The sequence below is a fragment of the Petromyzon marinus genome, chromosome 8, assembly GCF_048934315.1.
Source record: "Petromyzon marinus isolate PM22_M1 ecotype Great Lakes invasive population chromosome 8, UKy_Petmar_22M1.pri1.0, whole genome shotgun sequence".
NCBI lineage: Eukaryota > Metazoa > Chordata > Hyperoartia > Petromyzontiformes > Petromyzontidae > Petromyzon > Petromyzon marinus.
In genome coordinates this window covers 17,896,654-17,919,586 of record NC_133674.1, presented here as the reverse complement: position 1 = coordinate 17,919,586, position 22,933 = coordinate 17,896,654, and the positions used below count along the sequence as shown (strand labels likewise).

At 41.6% G+C, this 22,933-nt stretch overlaps 1 protein-coding gene across 7 annotated transcripts in view; it reads left to right on the top strand.

Moving 5' to 3' along the window:
* The window catches only part of LOC116940375 (pro-neuregulin-1, membrane-bound isoform-like), a 492,066-nt gene that overhangs the window by 421,785 nt on the left and 47,348 nt on the right, over window positions 1-22,933 (top strand). For 4 of the 7 annotated variants that reach the window (XM_032950158.2, XM_032950157.2, XM_032950156.2 and 1 more), the window contains exon 4: window positions 6,532-6,661. In XM_032950158.2, coding sequence (XP_032806049.2) covers window positions 6,532-6,661 — 130 coding nt within the window. The remainder of the gene's footprint in view (window positions 1-6,531; window positions 6,662-22,933) is intronic. The other 3 variants (XM_076065499.1, XM_032950159.2, XM_032950160.2) reach the window with 1 other exon arrangement.

Below are 22,933 nucleotides of genomic sequence, written 5' to 3'. Positions count from 1 at the left end.
AAACAAAAACCAAACGTGCACTAATGTAAAACTTGTGTCTAATTAATTATCATTCCTAAACTTATGAAGACATGCGTAATTCATCACTTATTGATCCCTTGGTTATGTCAAGGGTGGTGTAATTTAAATCTTGAGGGTTGAAAATAGAAATCACCAGAAGCAGGGGTCAATGAAGAGAAAATTGAGTGGTTATTATTTGTGGACTCATAATTGTCTCCTGAGTCATTTTATTTCGACTTATAGTGGTATTACTTGGATTTATTTTTAATCAGCACGATTAAATTGAGTTGCTTTAAAGTTACTGGAGTTTTCCAATTCCTATGCAACTTTAATTTCCATCAAAGTACCTTAATGGGAATTAAAATTTTAAAGTTTTGCAAGGGCACGAGAGAATATGTTCACAAAAAAGTGAGTTATTCCGATCTTGTCATGAAATATGTTTGCCCAATTTAAGCTTCTTCCACAACCCATGATATGATTAGACGATTCCTCCCGAAGTAGAGCACAATAGAGGTGTATAAACGTCGCTTATTATGACAGAGATACCTCACCTCTGAGAATATCACCCTCTGACACAACGGAAGGGCACGTCCTCATTGTGAGTCCTGCCGGGCGCTTTTTGAATAGCCGTCGTCACACCAATCCCCTTATAAGCGGCATCACCTCGGTATTGTGCCATTTCGTTTCTACAACCTTGTAAACATTTTTATTTTACGCGTCACCTGATGGCCCTTGCCATGCTGGTAAACACACACACACGTGTGTGCGAGTGTTTAGGCCGCTGTGTTTAGGCCGCTGCGCAGTCAAGCGCCCGGTAGGATTACATCGTGACTCACGGTGACCCGCAATGAGTTCTTGCGTTGCATCCGTTTTCTTTTTTTTTTTCTCGTGCGCTTTCAACTTGGCCGATTGCACAATTTCGCGGACGCAAGCTGTCTTTGGCCACTGCACAAGCCTCTTCTCTATCCCCGCCGTGCTGATGTGCGCACAGGTGTTGTTGGAGGAGCCCTGGGGAAGCAGCAGGAGGGCTAAGATGTGAGGAGGTAGAGAGAAAAGGTATTGGGGATTTGGGAGGAAGCAGCAGGTGTGAGCGGTGGGAGGCAGAAAAGGCCATGCGAGACCGTTCTATGCGTTGCGTCTCGGTAGAGTATTATTTTCACCTCGTAGCTGAATCTCTTAACTCTCACGTTGCCCACTTGTTGTACAGAGTCGCCCGCGCCTCCGATGAGCACGGTTCACGGCGTACGGTGCGAAAGAATATCGACGTGCACGCACACATCTTTGCCATGGGATTACCACCCTCCAGACGTTGTCAGTTGTTTCGCAATGAAGGCAGAGCTCGCCGTTATTGTGACACGTATGAGCTCTGTGATCGTGTTGTCAATTCAATTGCCATTTGCGTGCTTGGGTGAAGAAAAATGTCAAAACCGCTCCCTCGAAAAACAAATGTGTACGTATATAAATTGCTGATGAGGTATGTGCACTGCAAGCTATGGCAAGTTTGGTAAATGTCCCCCTCTCGTTTAGCAGTGCAGTACGAATGTGTACCTTGAAATTAGGTGGCAGCCACGTGAGCCAAAGGGAGTTTGCTCAAAGGAATACTTCCATAATACAGGTTTTTTTTTGGGTTAGATCGTGTAAATATATAAATGTGTCGTTAAACCCGCCACCACCTGACACAGCCAATTAGTGAGGGTTGTCACGTAAACAGAACGTGGCAATTCGTCACTAGTACAGCAACACCGGTGTGTTGGAGAGCCAAGCCACAACATTTACAACCTCAGTACGATGTTTCACCAGTAATTAAAACTAGCTTCGTTTATATATTTACGTGTTCTAACCCCAAAAAGACCTGTACTATGGATGATATTGGTCGCGAAAGCCCACTACTTGTCAAAGGAATACTGTTCATAGCACAATGCCGTCTGGCTGGATAGCCGCATAGTTAGTGGTCTCACCATTGTATGTCTGCTCTGTACAGGCTCGGAGTATAATTACGACAGCATACCATTATAAACTGTGAGCCATGTCATTTTTTGAGTAGGCTATTGTTGTGTGCAATTCTCATTGTCCGGATCTCCGAGTTGGAAATCGGTTCAATAAAAAAACAAATAAATAAGTATGCAGTTCTGTTTCAATCCACTGCTGGCCACCCAATGGTATGTTTGTCGTGGGAGGGGGGGTTGTTTGACCATACTTCACCGTGTTGGTCAGTGTGGCTTGGTTAAGGAGGGGTGGGGTGGGGGTTAAGGGACCTGTTGCGATTGTATTCACCACGTCGCTGACGCTAACCATATGCTGTGAATGAAACCTTAGGTCAACCAGGTTCCTAATGCAGTGCCGCTAACCATTGCACGGCTACCCCAGCCCTGTTTAGTCACGTGTAATTTGTTCTCTGTGTACTCGGCCCAGGTGCCGCTTACAAGGGAGACATTGTATCTCAATGGGTTCTCATCTGGGATTTAATTTGGCCATAATTACACAAATGCAAATGCACCCACTATTATCGAGCACCGCACGTGTATTTACCTATTTAGAATAAAAGGCAGATAAAGAGGACGCCCGACAGTGTTATTATTCTATCCATTGCGTTAGTTCAAAGCAGTCGGGGTTAATTAGACAGATCTCAAATTATGAATATACAGCTCGTTGTTAAAAATGTCCCAGACATCTGTATGCATGTTTTGAAATAAACGATGTTGTGGCTTCTTAATCATCAAACACAAATTATTCAGCCAGATCTATTGAGTATTCAGAAGAAAAAAAATACCGCATTCTGTGTGAAAAAACATAATGCGGTCGAAAAAATTCGTATCTAAAAAGATAAAATAATAAAATTAACATCATATTTGTATCTCCATATAGGCTGCCAACAGGCTGATAGGCTGCCAACAGGCAGGCTATCTGTTGGTTCTCTAAACTGTGGTCCAGCAACAATTGTTGAAGCATGCAAACTCTGGACCAGCTTCAACTTTCTGGATCTCATACACATATTCAGGCATGTTAAATACCACTCGTGTACCATATTCTGTTGGCAAAACCTTGGAGTCATCAGCATAAATAAACAATATTGTTTAACGACTCATTATGCTCCATTGTACAGCATGTTAAGAAAATAACTTAAATGGGTTTTGAAGCCGGTCCGGAAGAGCATTGCAGTGACAGTGGTCAGAGGACTGCACTATAAACCGGACCAGTGTGGTGAAGTATGGTCAAACAACCCCCACGATCACCATGTCATTGTATATTTATAGGACGTCTTTACTCAACACGCTTAACATAGTTTAAACAACGGTGACACGTATTCTTTGGGTCTTTCGGTAATATAACGTAGATAGAAATAAAAATATCAAGCAATCGTCATCCGCCTGATCGTCATCCGCCTGATGACGATTGCGATCGAAACGTCGTGATATTTTTATGATTTGTCCTATCTACGTGGCTTTACCGAAAGACCCAAAGAATATGAATTCCTGCAGTCACGAAAGCTTTAAGTCAAGATTTAACGGTGACACGGTAGAAATTATTTAGATGGCATGGGCGTGCCTTGGTTGAGGAATGAGTGACCGCAATGGAGCGGTGTTTAAGATTCACGGAAGGGTAAGGGAGGGACGGGGAGGAGTGGCGGGACTAGGGGAGGGGTAGAGGAAGAGAATGGGCAATGGAGACGAGGTAAAGATTTAAGAGAGGAATGCAAGGAGCTTAAGGAGGGGGGCTGCTTAATGTACAAATGACATAGGGAGACCTTCATCCAGCAGTAGATTGTCAAAGGACATTATACATTCTAGGCCTGGAAGGTATTCATATGAAGACACGGACTGCTTTTCTATTTCATTCATCACCCAGAATCCCCCACATAATCAAAGAATACAATCAAAGAAGGCATGGGGAAGAAGACACGGAAATTGGAGGATTTGTCCACTCACCAAGGTTGTGGGGAGGGATTTGTTCCATTAGTTGATAGCACTAGATCAGAACACTCGAGGAAAATCATGCAAAACAATCAACAAAATTCAGCATGTGTTCTCAATGCAGCCCGTGACATTTTCACGCCGTCACTTTGAGTGGACCCACTGCGTAGATTCGGAAGAACGTAGAAAAAGAAACCCCAAGCAAGCCAGACACAAAAAGGTTTATAAAGCCTCTTAATCTGGTAATATCGTAGTTGGAAGTCTGCTCCCGCACCTCCTCACCTCTGCGCGTATTGGCACATAAGCCTCAGCACACACGCACCACTCAATTCACTTAAGCTCACGGCATCGGCACTGCTGAGCAACAGCACACCCTTTGCACGCACCGTCACCCAAAGACGCACGTCCACACAATCGCACGTCCACACAATCGCACGTCCACGGGAACACGCGTCCACTTTGACCCTTCCGTGAGCGCATAATATAACCCGCGCTCCAAAACAATGTGAGCAAAATTTGTGAGCCCAAAAAGAAAAATCATCAATCAAAGTGCAGCACGAGCTGCATCTTCACGGCAAGATTAATAACATATATAAGCGCAGACCACCTCCATTCGGTGTCGCCGCATACAACACACACACACAATATCGCCTATTGGCTTTCCGGAGCAATATAAACCAGCAGAATGTGTTTAAGGAAGCGCACTCAGGGCCAGTGTCAGCCTTCTGGGTCGCATCAGTGCCCAGGTTTGTTAGACTGTTGGGATTACACGTTTGCAGCAATCAAAACCCTTCTACTGGCAGACTGATGATGCCCACTGGTAGGCCGAGGATGAGTCACCTTGTACCGTACAGGGACAGCTGCCATTTTGAGGTCCCCCTTCTGAATAGTTTGTGGTGAGATGTCACATCAGACACTTTGAGTTTCTGAGGCATTTCAATGCCCTCTATATATACACACACACAAAAAGATGATGTCCTTTGACAAATTAGGGGTTACTTCTCATAATGCTGCACGAGAACGCAATACATTTTTGAGCACAATAAGTTTCGGCGTGACCGGGGCAGACGTTGGTCAGGCATGTTTAGCGTTCAGCTCTCCTTCGTATTTCCGGGTCTTTTACCGCATGCTGTATTACGTGATGTCCGATGTTTCGGCGGGCTGTACAGCGCAACCGCAACCACCTGGCAGAAGCACGCGGGTAGCACGCTATCCACCGCTTAGGCTATTCTGGGATTTTTGCGGCCTCAAAACAACCCCACTCAACGCCAGTTACGTAACCTTACTCTTTGGTTCTATTCGGTAAAGTCACGTAGGTAAAAAATAAAACAACAAAAATCACGACGTTTCGGCGCTGTCCTCGAGACAGTCTGCTCCCTTCACCTGATGAAGGTGTTGTGGCCGAAACGTCGTCATTTTTGTGTTGTTTTATTTTTTACCTACGTGACTTTACCGAATAGTCACGAAAGCTTTAAATCTAGAAGTTATGTAACCTGTTTACATTTCAGTGTATTTTACGAGTGCCTTTAGGCTTCACAATGCTCACAAGGGTTACGCAGTCTTGCCCCACCTCCTCCCCCCCCCCCCCTTATTTGAGCCTCACACGTGGGGGTGTTGGGGTGGCGACGGGGGGCTTTTGGCTGTCTTCAATTTCACGAAATGTGTTCGTCAGTTTGCTGTTGGCAGTAGAACCTGAAACTGATGTCGCCTGGTTCAAATAGCATTTCACTCAACCGGAATTGTGGTTGGCACTGTCCAGCCATGAAGAGAGCACCACCCACCCCCCCACTTCTGTGCCAGGCATGAGACGTGCAATAAACTTCGCCTTCTGTCCCAGCAGCTTAGAATGCATTCCACTCGACTTCAGCCAATGACATACGATAAGTCCAGGGGAGTTCACTTTTGACACAGTGCAAGAGCAATTTACAGGGGTGTTTTGTTGTTGTTGTTGTTTACACACGTATTGATCGAACTCTTATTGTTTTGGTTCCCAGTTGCTGACGTTTTTGTTGTTGTTCTCATACTGATGGATGTTTTATTGCGGTTTACATTCAATTTAACACAAGTCACGACGTACAATTTTTGGTTTAAAGACGGTTTCAATGGTATTGCATAATGGATGTTTAAAACAATCTGTGGAATTTAATCCAATTTGTATTTCCGTGATGAACTTAATCATTTGATATTTGATTCATTCTACTAACGAATTGTGAATTCTGCTTAACACCTATGGAAATGCTTCTGTGTCAGTGACCTTCATGAAAATGCCTTATTTGGCGTATTCTCATTAAACTATCTTTGGCCTACTTTTGCTTAAATAGTCTGCCAAGGGGAACAACTAACACTACCCTTCAACTAAGACTAACATTGCATTGGTAAAAAATAAATTTCTATGAACACCGCCGCCTACTTGCTGGTCTGCTTCCACTCACTGTCTCTCCCTTTCGCTTCGACTAAAGTCGCATGCCAATTGTAATCAACGGCGCAGGTTCAACATTTTTTTAAACGCCGTTTTGTGAAACGTCGACCGAAAAGCGCTCAACACACGGAGAGAGCCAGTGAGATGGATAATGACCTGTTTGCCTCTTCTGTTGTTGTACTCTGCCTCTTTTACACGTAGCTACTACTACCCCTTCCACTCCAGGGTCTGGGCACAAGCGCGCCTGCAACGAGACGGAGCGGGGCTACTGCGTCAACGGAGGCCGCTGTTTTGTCGTCGAGGGCACGGACATCTACACCTTCTCTTGCGTGTGAGTCGAACGCGCGGCAGACGCCCGGAACCGCCGTCGCACCTCGCGAAAATGAACGCTGGAAGAAAATTAGTGGAGAAACGCGCACACGCACACACACGCATGCGCGTGCGTGCCCGGTATATGTTTGTATCCTTTTAGTGAAAAGTACATTTTTATTCGGAGTGTTGGAAAACTTTGGCGATGTAATATTTTTTTTTTAAATGCCCCCTTTTTTTTCTCTTACCTTCACTTTCCTTGCACTCTGTATTTTCACTCAGCTGCCTTTCATCTCTGGCTTAAGAGATAGACCACTTGTTATATAACGTATTGAAAAAAAAAAGAATCTTCCTTTAATGTGTACTCTTCAGAGATGACTTATTGCAGTGCTAAACTTTTTCAGAGTAGGTACAGGAAATGCGTTTTACATTCTGCGTATTGCACTGTTCCTTTCTTTGCTATTTCACAGCGTGCAGCATATGGAACGGATGAAATGAATCCCTTTGTTCTGCTTCCCACAGTGTTTACTAACCGCTTCTTATGCAGCTTCGCCAAAATAGCTTCACACTGGTAATGCGTCCCTGCTACCCCAGCTGTGATTTTTGGAAACGCCACGCCGTGCCACCCCATGGAAACACACACACACACACACTCGCTCGCTCACTCACTCTCACCTACTGCATGCTCGGTTACGAGGTTCCCAGAATTATATGACCCTCCGTACTTTTTTGTTTCCCAGCGACTCTTAAATGCATCGCAGTCCACTTACACGACCACTTTGACAATTTACGCGGCTGATCGTCATTCTTTTTTTAACCTCCGCAAGTATTCCTTATCATTTTTTTTGTTTTACCATCAGCACTAAATGTTCTTCTTGTGTGAGTTTGGCCCATTTCCCATTGTGTCCTTACTTCTTTCATCTTCTTGACAATTTCAAAAAAGCTGTGTGCTTTAGAATGTTCCACATCTTCCCTCAAAACCTGATTCCATTGCGAAAAAAGGTAAGTCAAAAGTGCGTGTGTTAATGTTATAATGGACGATGTTTAAAAAGTTGTTGCTGGTTCGAAATGTGTTTTTGTATTTTGTTGTTGTTGCAATGAATTGAAATTATGAAGTGAAAAAAATTAATCAAACTTGTCAAGCTTATGTTGTGATCCTATTTAGATATTTCCTTTACTCAGTTCACTATACTTCCCAGCTTTTGTGTATGCCTCCTATTGCTCTTACACTAACAATCCACCTGGTAACACTTTCCATAATAACAATATTAACCACTGCTTGTGCTGTAAATATCATTCTCGTAAATTGAATCACGTAATCCACGATTACCACCTCTACATATTTGGTCCTTCTCCCTAAATCTATTTTAATTAATATGCTGATGCAATTTCTTGTCACGCAGATTTGTAATGCTCCAGATGTTTAAACAATAAATTACGCATATGACAATTTAACCGTAATGGAGGCGATATGACCCTAATTAACAGGGTTATAGGTTATTTGGCTCATTAAATTGCTTAAGCACAGACTCCTGATCAATTCAGTTATATTGATACAGCGATCCAAATTAAACTAAAAACTACGGAACGACACTACGCAGTCAAGAAAAACAACATCGCACCAACTCAGACATAATAAAGATGCAACACAAAAAATGGGCCAAAACATGTTTCTCAAGCAGATCTTAAAAAGACGATGTGCTCAAATATTCTAAATATATGTTTATCGCTCTATCATGACAGAAGATGGTCTGCATATTAATGGCTTTGGGTCACACTTATTTAACACCAGAATGATAAAATTAGACTTTTTTTTCATGCAATTAGTGCTGCAATTCCCAATGTTACTTGTGATTTTGGGGTATTATATAAATATACTTGTGTTACCAATATCAATATTGAAGACAAATTGGTGGCAGGCAATGTATGCGAGGAATGTAGTTTGCCACTTAAATACACATTTTTATGTTTACAAATACTTTATTGAATTAAATGAAATACTGTCAGTTTTGTCTGTTATCCCAGAGCATGCTGTGGTCATAAGTAACGAGGCAATGTCTAACGGTATTATCAGTGCATATATAAGTGACTTGTGCATTATGAATATCTTTCATGGAATACCTTTATATAGTTTGGCAATGTGTGTACATTTTATTGACTAGAAAGCACATTTTGTGTTGTTGAGGTCATCCTTTATCCATCCTACATTCTCAAGTCAATTGGACATGATGTTTGCACATACAAAATCAGGTGGCTCTTAGGATTATGTATTTATTTTTCATTAGCACGATGTTTGCTGAGGAAAATCTAGAATTGACTATCAGGCCTCAATAGAGCCTGTAGCCATGTTCCATCAGCGTGATGGATTTTGCTTCTTAAAAAGCACATGGGCCTAAATCAACTGCAAGGAACAGCGAGATGCAAAAACACCCCGAGCACGCGAGCTATTCATAGGTCACGGAAGCTCATCTGGCTTGATTGAAATTAAATAGATGTATGTGAAACATTAAAAAAAACAGTTATCTTTATTCATCCATAACACAGTAGCTGGTTTTAAGCACATCCGTTTTTTTTTAAGTAGCGCATCCTCACATTACACTGGTGGGGAGATGATGTAAAATGTTAAACACATCGCATTATGTATGACTAACGAAATAAAACTTTATGAATGTAGGTACATCAATAGGGAAGAGGATGTTGCATTAACCTCCTTCCTCCCTGCCCCCATCCCACCCCCATTATTATTCCGATTGTGCTATGCTATTGATATCGTATCACATGACCAAGAATCCATTCGGACCTCTCCCAGAACAATGCACGCCCTAGTGGTACAGAACGGCGCATGGAAGCGGACACCTCAGTGCAACCTCTGAGACCCCTTCAAGTGACCTTTCATCCGCAATGTTTGGGGGAACATTTTTTTCTCCCCATTTTTCTCCATGCCACTGAGAGAAATGTCTGTCGCATGACAGTCAAACTGGAAATGGTAATTCCCATAGCTGTAATTTAGCCAAACCAAGTACGGAACAATATTTAATGTGACGGATTGGGGTGGGGGGGGGGGTTTGTACCGTAATTTTTGACCAGAATAAGACCATCAACTACCTTTACTTCAGATCCCGCGTTTAAATACATGTGGCTGCCTTGATTCGAATCCAGGGTCTCAGCGACGCCGGCTTGGTTGCTCTAAACTCCGAGCCACATTGCCACGTCGTTGGAAAATGATTTTGCTTAGTGGAAAGCTGAATAAGATAATCGGTGTAATGGAGCGAAGGAGCTACATAAAATAAATAATCGTGCTCGCAGAGTCCACAAAGATTATTATCACGATTTTACAATGTTTTACACCGGTTTTTTTTTTAATTGAGCACGGCAAAACCTTTTTCCCACTCACGGGTTTATTTTTCAATGCTTGTCGCGCTCCAAATGTATCGGGGTGCCGAGTCCGCCGATCGCGCCCCTTGCGGCCCCGAGGCCACTCGCGGTCGGCCGCGAGATTCCTCTGCGCGTCGTCACCGCACCGCTCGCGATGATGTTGATGATGATGATGCTGCTGCTGCCGCGGAAGAACAACGCTCCGCGTCGTCTTGACCTTCAGTGAGAAGGCAGTGAACTTCAGCCGCCCACGATTTTGTGGGCGGCTGAAGTACTGTGCTGTACACAGCTATACTTTTATTGGGGGGGGAGGGGAGCATGGGATAGAGTGGTGAGCGCACTGGGTTATGAACCAAACGACCTGAATTTTATTCCCAAACACGGCCACCCTTCCACCCCCACCTTCACCAAACCCGCACTGACCAGCGTGGTGAAGTATGATTAAACAACCCCCATTGCTGACATGTCATCGGGAGGCCTTCATCCAGCAGTGGATTGACAAAAGTCTGAAGATTTGTTATTTGCAATTTTTTTACAATGCTATCTGCTTTTTAATGGCCATTTTGGTTCATGACTATCCCTGCTGTTGCCTTTCTATCACTTTATTCCTGACCCCAATTGGTACCCACATTGCAGCACAAGCAGTGCCCGGTTTCATGAGGTTTATTCGTTTATAAACTCAATGTAAGAAGGTTCTAAGACATCAAAGCTATGTTAATGCACATTGTGTTGTTTTATTACCCATTTCGTTCAAAAGTGTAGGCCATTTTAATTGTAATTACAATTAATTGTAATTATGATTATACAATTTTACTACGGTTAGCGTCACATTATACAGCAAGTAATGTTACGTTTTTTTTTCCCTTCATCAGAGCCAAATCATGGAGTGGTGAGTGGTCAGTGAATCTAATGCGACTTTCATGGAGAGCTATTAATCATTTATTCAAATGTGTGTGCGCTGCACCGAACAAATATCCATCATTCGATTAGTTGCCTAAGCTCTCTCTGATGTGGGCTGTCTGAAAAAATGTGGAATGGCTCATTTTGTCAATCACCTGTGAGTTAAATGCATCCCTCGAACGGTAATGCAATCTCACCAGTATTATTTATCATCCTTTGGATAAAGGCATTGTTACTCGAGTGAGTGCATTCTGACACTAAAAACGCAGCCCCAAAGCTTGTCTGGGTAATCAGCTGTGAAACGACATGTGTGGTCATCATTTCCACGACCGTTGTGAAATATAGGGTCACATTGTACTTACTTTGGGAAACCACTTTGCTCAGTTGCGCGAATTGATAATTGAAATGGCCAGTTTTTTTTGGGTGAAACCTATTAATTTTAATAGTAATTGGCTTGAGCAATGTCAGGGTTTAGCTTATAGCACAATGACAGAATTGGGACATCATGCTGTCCTATTAGTTTTTAGCATAATTGCAGCCCTTGTGGTGTTTTGGCCATTTGAGTTTGTTTTTTAATCCTGATTCAGTGATGCAAATCTAATAACAATCTATGAATGATATGAAGACATTAAGTAATGATTAGTTTTTGCAAGGGGTTTTGGGTTGGTGTTGAAATAAATATGCAAGTAAATAAATCACCCAGATCAAGTATCCAGGTGCACGTTTTAAAATCATTGCACTTGTGTATGAGTTTTGGTGGTGCAGGTAATGTGGCATGTACACTGCTACCCAATGTGCAAGCTATATCTGATTGCTGACATTTAAATTAATAATGTAAAAAAAATTAATTACTGACATTTTGTTGAGGCACCATTGATCACTGGGCTAATTCTACTCCTCATTGATCATTTTTAATTGGTTGGTTTTGTAGATGATTGAACGTCATTTTGCAAAAACAGATATTTTCCCATTCGGCAGGGAATTTATCATCATCAACAGACATGATTAATCCACTGCTAGATGAGGGTATCCCCCAATCTGCCATCTTCCGTGATTCTGTGATGTATTGATCCACTGAGCCCCTACAAAGACAAAGATCCCCCGTATAGCCTTAACAGACTGTCGGGGCAAGTGTTGTTAACGAACACCTATGAAGGCCAGAACGGCACACGAGGGGGTGAGTGGCGAGCACCACGCCCGGCCGCCTTTGTCTCCCTCGTGGCGATGTTTTTACGCACCGCACCAGGTACTCATTTGAGGCCGAGTCGACCTAGTGGAGGCCCAGAACCGGTTCAGAAAATCGTCACTGGTATTGGCCGTGAACGGGAATCGAACCCGGGTCGCCAGGATCGTAGAGCAGCATACGACCCGCTACACTGAGCCCCTGCACACACATACACGCGCACGCACGCACGCACCAATGTAATTGCTCCATCTCCTCTTGAACGTCCCCTCGGTCAGTTACCAATCTGTCATTATTCTTGACCATTGGTCATTGTCCCTAAAAGCGAAGTGGTCGCTTGGTTAACTTTGCGGAGTGTTATCCTCTCCAGCGGACATTGCGGCTTCTCAGACTCGTATTGATCAATGCTTTTGAAAAAGTGGACGTAGGGAGGGAGGGATTCCTTGTATAACGACCTCCAAAAAAGCACTGCGAGACGTTTCATCCAGCAGTGGATTGATAAAGGGCTGTATTACATTATTATAATCATGCATTCATATATATAATGTAAATACTCTACTAAACTATAGAGATGGAGACGGCTTTTGGAGGCCTTCATCCACCCGTGGATTGATTAATTATTTATCGCTGATGTTGATAATGAATGGTCAGTAATTGTATGCGACTACTCACGGAGACTGCTTGGCCCAAAAGCTAGATGGAGTACATGATCCAGCATCTAATTAATAACCATTACGCAAGCAGGAACAACATTACAATGTTGTTTGGTGTTTCACTTGTTGAGCTTTAGGAGTAGGTCAATACGGTGTGATGATATGCTATAATGAGGGCAAGACCTTTTAAAATAAGGTCTTGTTTCCACTCTTTCTTGCAGAACTTTTGTTTGTTAAGCCATAGTTTAAATCTTAGCAACCTTGCATAATACTTGTAATTTATTATAACGCATTTTGGAAAACTTTGAACTTTTTTTGGTGGGACAACGTTGAAGTGGAAAGAGTCAAGTAATCCGTAAAGTAGCGTGTACGCTTCAGATTGTATAAAACCCCTTACAGTGTAAGAGTTTTGTGTCCATTAACACGTAACTTAATAACTGGGTTAACATGTAAATGGACACTTTTAAATGTAATGTGAATTTGTATTGTGACCATCATACATGTTTCTATGAAAATGTCATATCATAGCTTCAAACTTTATTTTGCTCTGTTAGAAAAATATGTATTCTTTGGCATTTGTACAAAACAACGAGCCTCTTCAAACTACCAAATTGAATGCATCGTTGCGACAATTATCAGCCAGAACACAGCACATCGATCAGTGAACTCGACTGACAAAAGAGAGTTACATTTTGAATTAAATTTACGAATAAAATTCACACCCAGAGTCTGTATTCAATGTCACGGCTCATTGACATTTGCGATGAATATTTCAGGGTGTGATGACACGCCTTGTTAGTCACCACGTAACAACTTAAAAAATGTCCACGTTACATGCAGTGTCCATACAACACGGTTATTCATGGAACCTTTTTTTTATTCGTGTGTGACTCTTAGCAAAATGTTTATGTGGCCTAAATGTTGGCGATATGAACGTATGCAACCTTCCTAAAGCTGTGCTGGGATCGTTTGACGTACATTTACTGGTAGGAACCTCCTGGTTACACCAGCCCACAAGGGATTATTGTGTCCGTCCGTCCGTCGTGCATCCAAAAATGGGAGGGGTGGGGCTGGGTGGAGAGGGGAAGGTGGGGAGGGGGCTGGGTGGGGAGTTTGGGGCTGGGTGGGGAGGGTGGGGAGGGTGGGGAGGGGCTGGGTGGGGAGGGGCTGGGTGGGGAGGGTGGGGCTGGGTGGGGAGGGGAGGGGCTGGGTGGGGAGGGGAGGGGCTGGGTGGGGAGGGTGGGGAGGGGCTGGGTGGGGAGGGGTGGGGCTGGGTGGGGAGGGTGGGGCTGGGTGGGGGGTGGGAGGGGTGGGGCTGGGTGGGGGGTGGGAGGGGTGGGGCTGGGTGGGGAGGGGCTGGTCACCCCGTGGTGCCCTTATTAAACTCAACGTTTAACCTACTCACGCCGGCTTGTGCCCGCCCTCACAGTCGGGCATATTTGCGGAATACACCACGCCGCCTTTGACCCTGGCCATTGACCGAGCAACCCAACGTTCCTACCAGCTCCCTCCGCAGGAATGTGTTACGCGTTGTACTTGCAACAGCACAACTGTCGTGAGCACGGCAGAGGCTCATCTTGAGTTGAGGAGCATTCGTTTCCAGCCGATGTTCGAAAACAATTGGTCACAGCAACATTTTTTTTCTTTTGTTCATTTAAGAGAGCATCATTGACAAAGCGGTTTTTTTTTCGGCATAAAAAGCGACGGTTTTAGTGTTTTAGTAAGGAAACGTGAACACCCGTACTGGAACTTTTTGTTGTATCTTGTGTTGTAGAAGTTCCATTGTTAAAGCTCTTTGTATGTTGTAATGAGTTTGCTTATTTAATTCTGCAATGTGGTGGAGGGGGGGGGGGGCACGTTGCTTGGAGTGCCATCCGATGTCACACCAAACACATTGCAGAGCCTCACAACAACACTGCCGCTGTACATTTATAAATTCCAGGCATTGGCAACACCGCTGTCCTGTGTAACAGAATTATTCTGTTGGGGTTTGTCTCTGTTCACCGGGAAACAGATCTTGGGTGACTTGCCAGCTTCTGCTTTGCGATTCCCTATCTTCTTTCGTGGTATTTGTCATTTTGTGTCTGTGTCACAGCGGATGACATAGGACCTCCTCCTTGCACGAGAAATGTACGATATTCCCTCACTCCTAAAGGCCATGCGACACCCGGGTGCACTGCCACTGTTGTACAGCTTCAAAGTCAGAATCAGCCAGCGTTTCAGCCACTGTGAAGGCTGCACGCTGATCCATAGCCACATTGTGAGCCGCACACTCGTATCCACTGCTGGATGACGACGTCCCCCATGTAGTGCAAGCTCTGGGGGTTATTTAACCGTATTTCACCACGACGGGCAGAGGAGGTTGGTGAAGTGGTGGTGGTGGTGGTGGATGCACACCGGCGGATGCACACTTGGCACCTGTGTGGCTTGGAATTGGACTCGGATTGTGCGATCCCAAGTGCAATGCGCCGATCGCTGCACTCACCGCTTCTCCAATATTACATGTACGCCGTTGAAAAGGATTAGTACAGCGTGCGCACGCGTCTTGCGTCCGTCATTACTTGGAAGAAATGAGAGCACAAGGGCTATGTGCTGCGTAAGGTGTCATGTATGAGTGTCCTTGCTCGTGTAAGGGATCGTGTAAGGGCACGCGCGTGCCCCTTCCACGTGTAGAACCCTGCATAAATTGCTTTCCTTTAGAGGCACGGACGCATTGCGAATCTATGAAGTTGAGTTAATTGTGCGTGTTTGTTTGTTGAGATATGTGTGTGTGTGTGTTCAGAGAACAGATTTTCCTCAATGGATTGCTTTGCCAAGCCTCTTTTTAAATACGTTCATGAGTAGGGATTATATGAAGAAAAACACATTACAATATATGAAATAACAATCACATGCTTTATGTTCATTTACAAAGCTGACAATATGTCAGCTATTAGAGCGAAGTGATGATGGCTTAATTAAGATTGCTGCTGTAAAGCATTGCATTAAAAGGCTAAATAGGCCATGTGGTGTCAATATATGTTCTTAATTTATGTGTAGGTGGAGACAGTGCTATAAAAGATGCATTGGCATTGATTTCTAACTGACATTTACTGGTATTGTGACTAAAAAGATGTAAAATCAATAAGTATTTGTCATGTGCAGATATTTTCCTTTGAGTCATATGGGTTAAGTACAAAGATATTGGCATCTTGGACAAACAAATGTTGTTATGTACATTTAAATTATCCACCACATTTGGATATAAAGTCACTGTTTGTTTACAATCCCAAGGTCTGGGTAGTTAACATTCCGGCCAGGTTTTAATCATCCTGTCATTTCAACTTGGGGGTAAAATAAACACAAATCCTAAGCCCGTTGGCAGATCACTTCCATTGTGGTAGAGTAAAATCATTCCCCACACTTAGAGTAAAATCATTCCCTACACTTAGAGTAAAATCATTCCCTACACTTATAACTAAGCCGGGAAACATTTTGACATTTTTACAAAGGGCGACAAAAAATCTTCACTTTTATACGATTAAGTGTTAAGGCGTGCTGTGTGCTAAAGTTGTAATGACAGCATAAAGAATAGACCGTTTTGAAAACATATTACAACATTGCATCCATCAATAAATGTTTAAATGAAATTTCTTAAATAATAAAGATTACATTTATGATTATTGCTATTCATTGGGTTCCACATTCTCCTATTAACACGTAATGAATGTTATTTTAATCAACACAGCTATCTTATCTACACTGTGGGTGGATATATTGGAAGATATAGGTCAATGGCAAATAAAATGCAAAGTTACAATATTTACCGTAATTGATATGCAAATTATACTCTATTCAAGAAAATGTGGCCATGTATAAATAAAGTAGTTTAATCATTTCATCACAATAAATTTACATAAAAACAATGAAAATTAAAAAAATAATTAGATGTCACCAATTCATTGCTTGTGAAATGAAACCTCATGTATTGCTGTTTCATATTATGAAAATAAATAAACAATTCGCCTTTACACTAACATTTAAATATATTCACGGAACGTTTGTAGGTATCTGAATAGACTTAAAAAATCATGTCAATTTTGTGTATAATTGTTCTAGATTTGACAATTGTTATTTTAGAAGTGAGATTTTCAATTTTTGCACAAGACTTAAAAAATTCAGATGCAAATATTGGATCCATAGAAGATTCGTAGGTACACAAGAATGCACATAAACCTAACGCCATTAAATGTGTGCTTTTAATAACGCCCAAAAAAATATTGGGTGATGTCTGAACCAGTTCTGGGCCCCTCCACTCCCCAACCCTCCTCATTGACAATTGTGATAAAATATGGTCCAGAAACTTAATTGACTTATACACCATGGAGAAGCCTTCATCCAGCAGTAGGTTTGATAAATGGTGGATATTTACTTAAATTTTAAAATGTACATTTCCTAATACATGAATACATAATCATTTAACCTATGTGAAAGTGATAGATTACGTATATGATAAATTGATCACAAATGATACTCTCCTTACACTAACACAGCATGCACTGCATCAAAAATATCTGGTTACCGTTTACTGATTGATGGTTTAAATATCTCCCCTTCTCCTTAGAGTTGAACACACCAGTCATAGGACATATGGGGGGCCAAATATTCTGAAATTACTTGGGATTGGTTGAGGGATATTACTTCTTAATTTATTCATCTTATTGTTGTGTGCAACACTAGTTATGTAAATCATAGAAAAATCTATTTTTTAAATATCAGTAAGTACCATTATCCAATTCATGCTACTTGAAATGACTATGTGTATATGTATATAAAAGTAGTTCTTAAATATGTAATGGGACAAATCATACACATGGCCAAAAAAATATTCCAGCACTTATCTCAGTTTTACATTTTAATAAATGGGGAAAAATATTTACGTGTCGAGGTTTACTTTCATAAGCGGCACAAGACCCAGAAAGAGGAGAGATGCAATGGCGATGTCCATCAGGGCAACTAATGAGAAGTTTCTCTCGAAGTCTGTACCTCACCGCCTGAGCCTACTAAAGAATTAATTATCTGTGAAACTGACTTGCAGCAATTTCTAAAGTGGCCATTTACAAACAGCCCACGATTTATGTCCATAAACCGATTATTACAATGTGGCGTCTGTTTTTATTTTCAGGCCTTGCTACTATAGCGCATGTTAATTGCATTGTACAACAAATCATAATGGTAATGGTGCCAGCACAAGTGAAGAGAATTAAAAGTGTACCCTGATGCACTAATTCATAAGCAAGTATTCAATTCCAAGTAATGGATATATTATTATTAGCCTTGCTCAATCCTCTGCTGGATGAAAGCCTCTCCAAACTGTCGCCATCTTTCACGATCCTGCGATAGATAAGCAAGTGTTAAATTACAAATATTTGGTAAATTTAGTTTCATCTTAGTGGGACCACATACAGCTGCATTGCAAGGTGGATCATTTATTAACACGTCTATCTGTTTGGCAATTAGCTTTTAAATAATTCCAGCTGTCATGCCTGCAACTCCCAATCAGCCCACTTCAAACAAGATTTGCAAACACAACGTGCATGGCTATTCTGACTGAGATTGCTTGTAATTGTCAAAGAAGCTGCAAGGAAATGGCCTCACATTTCTTCTTGCCTTTAACAGTGTAACTCAGGGACACAATTTTCATAATTTGTTACCTTTTTGTTATGGAATAATGAGGCATTCACAACAGATGGTATTGTGATCGTTGCTAGAATTTCCTGCAGGCAAAAGGAGGAAACACGCCCACGAGGTAGTGCACCGTAGAGATGGAGCAATGAAATAAGCTCATGCATGGGAAGTGTTCCATTGCAAGACCCTGAGACATGGAAATGGTTTGTAAAGGCCTTTATCCAGCAGTGCATAGTCATTGCTGATAATGATGATGACTGCAGTAGTCACATGACTATTAGCACGGTTGGCTAAGTACGGTGCAAATAAGTTCAACATGCATACATACGTAATATCCTTCCCTCGCGTTTTCTAAAAGGAACATTCACCGCACGATGTAATATTTTTTTGTTCTCTCCTGATGACGATTGCTTGTGTTGCAATCGAAACGTCGTGATATTTTTATTCTTTTTTAATTCACTTTATTTTTATTATTTTATTGTTATATTTGTTTCTTCTTCTATCTACGTGACTTTTCCAAAAGACCCAAAGAATATGAATTCCTGCAGTCACGAAAGCTTTAAGTCAAGATGTAAATTTCTATCAAAAGTTGTTATGTACACCAAAATCACAGTATCATACATATGCAGACAAAACCATGGTAAATGTGACAGTTAATTGAAAAGTGATAAGAGATCCTGTCAACTTTTGTTTCATTTTTTAAATGTATTTCGCTATTTTGGTGTCTGCTAATGAGTTGCGGAGGCACTGAAGGCTTCTGAAGATTTGTGAATAGTTTTGAGTTTGTGGAAAGTGGGCCACTGCAGTTTTAGGTCGTAGAGGGTGTTAACGTTGTAACTTATGTATAGGTCATCACAGTTTGGAGTATATTGATGTGCCACAGAGCACTTTATAGTCTTATGGTGGATTGCTGCTATTATTGAATCGTCAATTGATAGGTCATTAAATTTTGGAGATCGTGATCTGTCAGGGTGTTTTGGAGTCTATTGTGGTTTAACAACTGTCCAAAGGGAATTTGGGTTATTTTGGTTTTGTGTGAATGTATTCTTTCAATGCTAAAAATGTGCTGTATATAATACAGACTAGAATATTTTGAGATTAGTACACTTCAAACCAATGTTCATTATGAGCACATGGTATCGTTTGAGTAGTGTGTATTTTGTAAAGTATGTTCCATTTTGTATCTATTGTTATAATTAGCTTAAATAAATTAATTCTGGTTTCCAAACCTGTTAGTTCATAAGTGTTGGCAAGGTGACAATTTGGGAGCTGGAGGTGATGGTTTTGCTGTCGAAGAAATGAAATTTCCAGATAAATAAATAAATCACTGACACTTACACAATCTTATTTCCTAAATTATAATTCCTAATTGTGTTCGTGATTTTTTTTGACATGCAAATTGTTACGTTGTAGAATTGTATTCCAGATGTGGTTTAAAAAATTGTTGTTCTAACATAAAGTGTAAATGGTAAAATGTAATTATTTAGGATTTTATTTTTCCTAATTTATTCAGCTAATTGTATTTCTGTAATATTAGCCAAACTTAACACCTTTTTTTCTTTCAACACAGCAAAAATACCGTAATTTTTATTATTATAATGCTTCTCACAAAGTCTGAACTCTTTTTCAAAAGGGTCTTGCAAGTTTTTGCAGTAGGGAGCGATGCTTCTCTGTAATTCCATTTGAATAACTTCAGCATTGGGATGTTTGGCCAACACTAGTTAGATTTTGATTTTTGTGGGTTTTTTGTACATTATATATTGTACTTCTACAAAGTAATTCTGAAACATGCAACATGGGCAGGTAGAGGTATGTTAATGTGTCAGAGGCCCTCTTTCAGATTAGAATGCATGTGAAAAACATCATGCAATGAACTAAATAAATAATTTCCTTTATTTAAGTATTGACGTTAGGTGCCTTTTATCTTTCGATACCAAATATCCCCATGCAACAACTTTATTAGCTTTAATACTGTACAAAGGGAGCGTGATTATGACATTTGAAATGCTTTCAATACATCATGTCAGCATTCGCGGGTCATCAATCAAAATGCAATGATAGATGCCATTGTGGTTTCTTTTCCTGCGCAAATCAGCTTTGAGGTGGTTCTTATCTACTCCCAGCGGTGGAAATTCCACATTTCTATGGTGTGGACAAGTCTATCCATAGGTCAACCGCCGTTGACTTCTTCACAGTGCTAATTATTTCATCGATCCTGGAGAGACGATTGGCTGAGTCAACACCCAACCAGGATGTGAACTCACAACCTTTACGATTCAAAGCCACTCGTTCAGCCACTGAACCACCTGGCTAAATAGGTGGACAAGATAAATTGATATTGCACGTAATAATGGAGGTACAATCAAAGGCTGTATAAATTATTTTTCACCTGTGCTCAAATAGTTACTCGTGGCATTTGCGATAAACAACAACGCAGTATGAAAGAATAAGAATAGGTTTGACCCTTTCTGCCAATAAAACAGGTGTTAAGATGTTCAAACACCAAATAGAAACTGCAAGGAATAAAGTACTGCATTAACCACACGTACTTGCGGTGAACATGCAAGCAAACATGCCCTGATAATATATGTATTGTCTTTGAAACTGATTGGTATACACCAGAGACAGCCTTTTTTCGGGCCTAGTCTCACCAGTGTCAGGCCAGAGAACGCCAAACAATGCAGTACTCAGTGTGCATGGTTTCTCCAATTCACGCTAAACTAAAAAAATGTTTTATTTGATCAGGCACGGCCCACTGGGCTCTTTTTCAGAAGTGACCTGGCCACAAGTAATAGCTCAACGAAGTGACTTATCACGTGGAAATGTAGAGCAGCCAAATACTCGAATACGAACGCTGCTAAATGTGGAGGAAAAAACCTGGAGGACCCGGAGAAAAATCCACGCAACTACGGGGGAGGGAGAGACACGCAAACCCCAAATATACAGCAGCGCAGGTGTCAGGGTCGGGGATCAAACCCATGACCTCCTGTCTACGAGGCTGTCAATCTCCTTGCTACAGGCTTACAAGGGGCAGGGCTGTGCCAACGTGGCCTGCCGAAGATTTCACTAACAAGCGTAAAAAAACGCACACAGTGATTTTTGGCATATTGTTTGGTGGGTAAACATATAGGATGTGTTTGGAATTGAAGAACATCTTAATCTGTTTACGGTCCATGAGAAAACAAACAAGGCTGGTGGAACAACACCTTTAATGTTTATATATATATAACTGATCGTTGTCGATTGTATAGACAGAAAGTGTAAAGATTTGACGTTTCATGATGAATGTTATGCAACTCGATGTAGATTTTTCGAAATATTTTGCAATGTACCTATTTTGTTCCAGCTATTTATAAAACCTTACCTACGTGAATCCCATTGCAAAGCTTAAGAGAGTAGAGTGAGATATACATATATTTGGTATGATCTATTTAACTTTTTTTCTATCTGTGATTTCATATCTCCCTTTTTCATCACAAATGACAAGAATGATTGGACTTTTTTTACGGTTCTCATTGCTAGTATTGCATTAATTTTACTTTGCATTCAGTGATGCATCTCCTACAGGTAAGTGGAAAGAGCTGGAACGGTGACCTAATGTAAAAATATTATCTTTTCCATATTCATAAGGCCTTCTCATCTACCCCGTGCGCTTAAGTATACCTTTGGCAGGTTCTGTCAAAATAAAACATGGTAAATGCCTCGGTGGCTTTTGTGAGCAGATGTATTATGTCATGCATTCATTATCTGAAAATATAAACCCTTGAATGCATAACCAAATCAACGTTTAAGTAAATATTACAGAGGCTTTCTTTTTTGAACGCAGAATTGTCGCTGAAACACGTTGTTCAGATGCGGTAAAACAGGAATTAGAAAAAAACCTTGACCTTTTCATCTCCCGACATAAACATGCAATTCGAGAATTTAGCTCAATACTATATTTTTTTAAAAAATAACCAACCTTTAAATGTGTATCAGTTTATATACAAATGCTGTGTACATATATACACATGTCATGTTGATTTTATTTTATCAACCAATGACCAAATCAGCTGGGAATGCACCCAATCTCATCCAAGCTAAGCAGGTGTGAGCCTGAGTAGCGTTTGCATGGGTGACCACCAAGCATAAAGCAGGTGTTAGAGGCTCTGGGAAGACCTAACCCAGAGGAAGACCTAACAGAGAAAGGGCTTGACCAAATAAGAGATTGGTGCCAGAAAGACGTGGGCCACAACTAGAGCACATTGCCACAAGACAGAGAGGAAAGTTGAAACAAATGACGAAATGTGCAGTGGACACCTGCGGGCTATCTGCCCATGGATTGTGATGATGATGAGAGGCTTTGGTGGGAATTTGTTGGTAGGCGGGTGAGGACAGTGCAGCAAAAAATGCATTATTGTACTGTACTTCTGTGCTCCCCACCTTCACCTCACCGCACTGACCAGCACGGTGAAGCATGGTCAAATAACCCCCCTCCCCCCACCGTGATCCACACGGCGCTCTTGGCTTGCCATGC